General features: G+C 35.0%; 1 protein-coding gene across 1 annotated transcript in view; it reads left to right on the top strand.

The window, feature by feature from the left end:
• Positions 1–3,600, top strand: part of LOC103372019 (extracellular matrix protein FRAS1-like) — a 157,257-nt gene that overhangs the window by 27,522 nt on the left and 126,135 nt on the right. The window contains exon 9 of the mRNA XM_008301532.1: positions 272–356. Within this exon, the coding sequence (XP_008299754.1) occupies positions 272–356 (85 nt within the window). The remainder of the gene's footprint in view (positions 1–271; positions 357–3,600) is intronic.

Raw genomic sequence — 3,600 nt, 5'->3', positions numbered from 1 at the left:
AAACCAAAAAAGGGCATCAGTGTAAAGTCAACAATGATCTTCTCATTCTTTGGCCTAATATCTAATATATTGTAATCTATATAATATAATATAATATAATATAGTATAATATAATATAATATAATGGTAATAAAACACACATTCAGTCAGATTAAAAGTAGAAAATGAGGAGTTCTTCGTGGTGTTCCTTCAGACTGATCATTCAAAGCTCTTCTTTAAATCTTCTGCCTTCATGTGAAGTAAAACCTCCTTCTCTTTGTTTTTCCTGTAGGACCGGTGAGTTCAAGCTGCGAGCCGCCGACCCTCAGCTCCTCTCCCAACCGGAGACGGTCCAGGTCCGAGTCGTGTCGATGCAGGTACGGAGACGTTTTATTCATCTTCTGCTTTATTTCATCTCGCCGACGGCGACTGGAGGAGGAACGACGTCGTAAATCAGTTCTCCTGGCTACGAAGGCATATATCTAATAAAGACGGCTGCTCTCAGCGTGCGGGTCAATTTAGCAGCGTGTCGTTTGTTTCCACGTTTGGTTTAGCGACAAGCTGCAGACGTCTTTAACTGAAAAAGCTCCACTTTGAGGTGAACTCGGTGCGTTTTGCTGCACATCTGCAAAGACAACGTTGATCTGTTGCATCGATTCTCCTTCATTCTGCCTGAATTTAGCCTAAAATGACAAAGAATTCACAAACACAAACCAAAGAACGAGCATTTAGCGTCACGTGTTTGTGCTTAATCTCTTTTTTTGGCTTCATGTCACAGAAAACCTCCTGCACAGGTGTTGTTGCTGATTTCCTTTGTTTCCAGATCCTTCTCACTTTAATTCCTCTTACAGTATTTATTGCGGTGAAATGAAACTAAATATCAAATAAAAGTGCACAGCTTCAGCGTTAGTGTTGATCTGTGTGATGAACCGGCAGCGATTCACAAATAATCTGGTCTCCAGACACATTGAGCCTGTTTCTATCAACCATAAGCTCATCTGTGCATCAATAAGCAAACATTAAACAGTGTTTTGTTCACATTAATTCACTTCAACGACCAAAACCAGAGACTGTAATATGTCTGGAAATATTAAAGTCATAATTAAAGACGTTTATTAGTTATTCAGCACGTTTCTAATTTCCCCAGTTTTTCATCCAGTATCACAGAATCATGGATCTGACATGAGCAGAAATCTGTACGGCCAGGATTTTATGATATTATGACAACGTGATAATTTCATTATTTTTTCTTTGGTATGTGACCTGATGACAGTTTTGGTCTGTTAATGATGTAAATTAGTGATTTTTTTCTGTAATTTTACTAGATATTATCTTTAATTTAACAAAACACGGAAATAAAATCTTTTTTTTCTTTTTCATTCATATAATGACAAATATCTGTAACATGAGGAGAGATTTTTATTTAGAGCAAAATAATTGTTGAATTTTACAAATATTGTAAAAAAAAACAAAAACAAAACAAAACCATTTATAATAGTACAGATTTGCCTGTTATTTCACAGTTAATTCTTAATACTTCTACCTAGTTCTGTGATTTCATGAGGTNCATCATAACATGAAGCATGGTGGTGGCAGCATCATGATGTGAAGCACGGTGGTGGCAGCATCATGATGTGGGGATGATTCTTAGCAGCAGAGAGCAAAATAAATGCAGCAACAAGATGTGTTTTTCATCAAGACAATGACCTGAAGATCCACAGATATAGTTTCATTATTTCATGTTTTATATTTATAATTAATCAACATTACTTTGTTGAAATCTGTTTTCACTTGAAAGAGTGGAAATTATGGTCAAAAATCCAAATTAGCAGTTAAAGGGGCAAACTTTGAAGTTGGGTGAAGACTTCTTTTATAGGCAATGTTTGGATTTGTCATCGTTAGCATCCAGCTAATTAGACCCACTCACTGAAAGTCTGTTTCCTAACTGTGGCTAAAAGTACAAACCTCTTTATTGCTCTAAATGTTTGGACACAGATGACTTTTACAGGGTATTTGCTGACTTCCGTCTCCAGAACACGAGCAGATTTGCAGCCCACCAGAGAATACAGTTGCTGAGTCATTTTAAAAAGCCCAACACCAGTGTTCATGTGAAACACAACACCGGTCGCTGCCTCCCGCCGCTCCACTGGAAGTCACGTCTTCCTTTCAGCAGTCGCCGAACAAACAGGCCGCTCAGTCATTTGGACTGTGGCTGGCGGAGTCCCAGCCGCCGCCCCGGGGACTTGTGGGTAATCAGGCTTGTCTTTGATGGTGTTGAGGCGGCAGGCGGAGAGGAGGCATCGGCGATGAGTGGAGAGCAGGTGGGCCGCCGAGTGTTTGTGCTTACCGACTAGCGCCCTCCGCTCCGAGGTGATTAGGTCTAATGACTGCACACTCTGTCGGACCCGCAGGACTCATTTTCCCAGAAAGCTCAGGGGCGAACTAAACTCTGCTGCAAAGTGGTGTTCCTCCAAAGTTTGCATTTCTTTCCCTTCTGCTGCTTCAATAAGACGTCCAGCACGTCTTTAATTACTGGAGCCACAACGAATGCAGTAAAAAGTGGATAAAAGGATGAAAATAAGTGGAAATATCTGCAAAAATAACAACATTTTTAGCAAAGTTCTACACAGTTAAACAATACTACGGTCACACAGTGTGACACATCAAACTTCTGTTTATAAAAACATAGGTTTTTGTTGTGGACGTGTAAATTAATGCTGTCTTCTGTGGTTTTATTAGATGCTGCGTATAAAATGATAAAACAGGAAACAACTCAAAGTGCCGTTTTATTTTTAGTCTTCAACATGCAGAATTAGTTTCTTTAAAAAATATCTGTCAAAATAATTATACATTTTTTAAAAAAAAATGTAAATACACTAAAAACATAATATAATTTTGTGGTTAAACATAAAAGAACATTAATATTGCTATTATTAGTAGTAGTATTTACAACATGTAGTTCTTTTTGTTTGTTTTTTAACTCGTTATTTGTCATTTGACAAAACCGGCAAATTCTGTAAAATATTAAATAACGATTTTACATATTTTTCTTTTAAACAACTGCAAACATGAAATGATTTTACAATTAAATTAAATACATTTTAAAAAACATCTAAATCTGCATAAAATATTGCAGTCAAATTTTGAAAAATATAAATAAATAAAAATTACCATTTGCATGGATGTTTTATGATGAGCATGGACACAAACACACCTATTTACTTTTTTTAAAAGTTCTTATGTGTTTTTCCTTTTTTTTTTTTTTTTTTAAATAACCGCAAATATCTTGAAAATAATGGTATATTTTTATTAAAATACAGTAAAACTTCATGGTGACATTATTTACATTTTTGTTTTATTTTTTGTGAATAAATTTTTATTTTTTTTTAATTTCACAACTAAAAGTTTTGTTTTAAACAATATCAAATATTTCTAAAAATAACCATATCTTTGCTTTTTTAAAATACAGTTTAAAAATGTGTAATTTTTCAGACATACTTTGTAAAAGAAGGAATTACCTGATATATGTTTTTGAAAAATACAGATAATTTACAGTTTTGGCCTGTTGACATGTAAATAAATAGTTATTTTCTATGATTTTATTATTATCTGTATTTTTTT

Source organism: Stegastes partitus, unplaced genomic scaffold, assembly GCF_000690725.1.
Source record: "Stegastes partitus isolate 25-593 unplaced genomic scaffold, Stegastes_partitus-1.0.2 Scaffold1683, whole genome shotgun sequence".
NCBI lineage: Eukaryota > Metazoa > Chordata > Actinopteri > Pomacentridae > Stegastes > Stegastes partitus.
The sequence above is the reverse complement of the archived record's forward strand: the minus strand, read 5'-3'. Positions and strand labels throughout refer to the sequence as shown.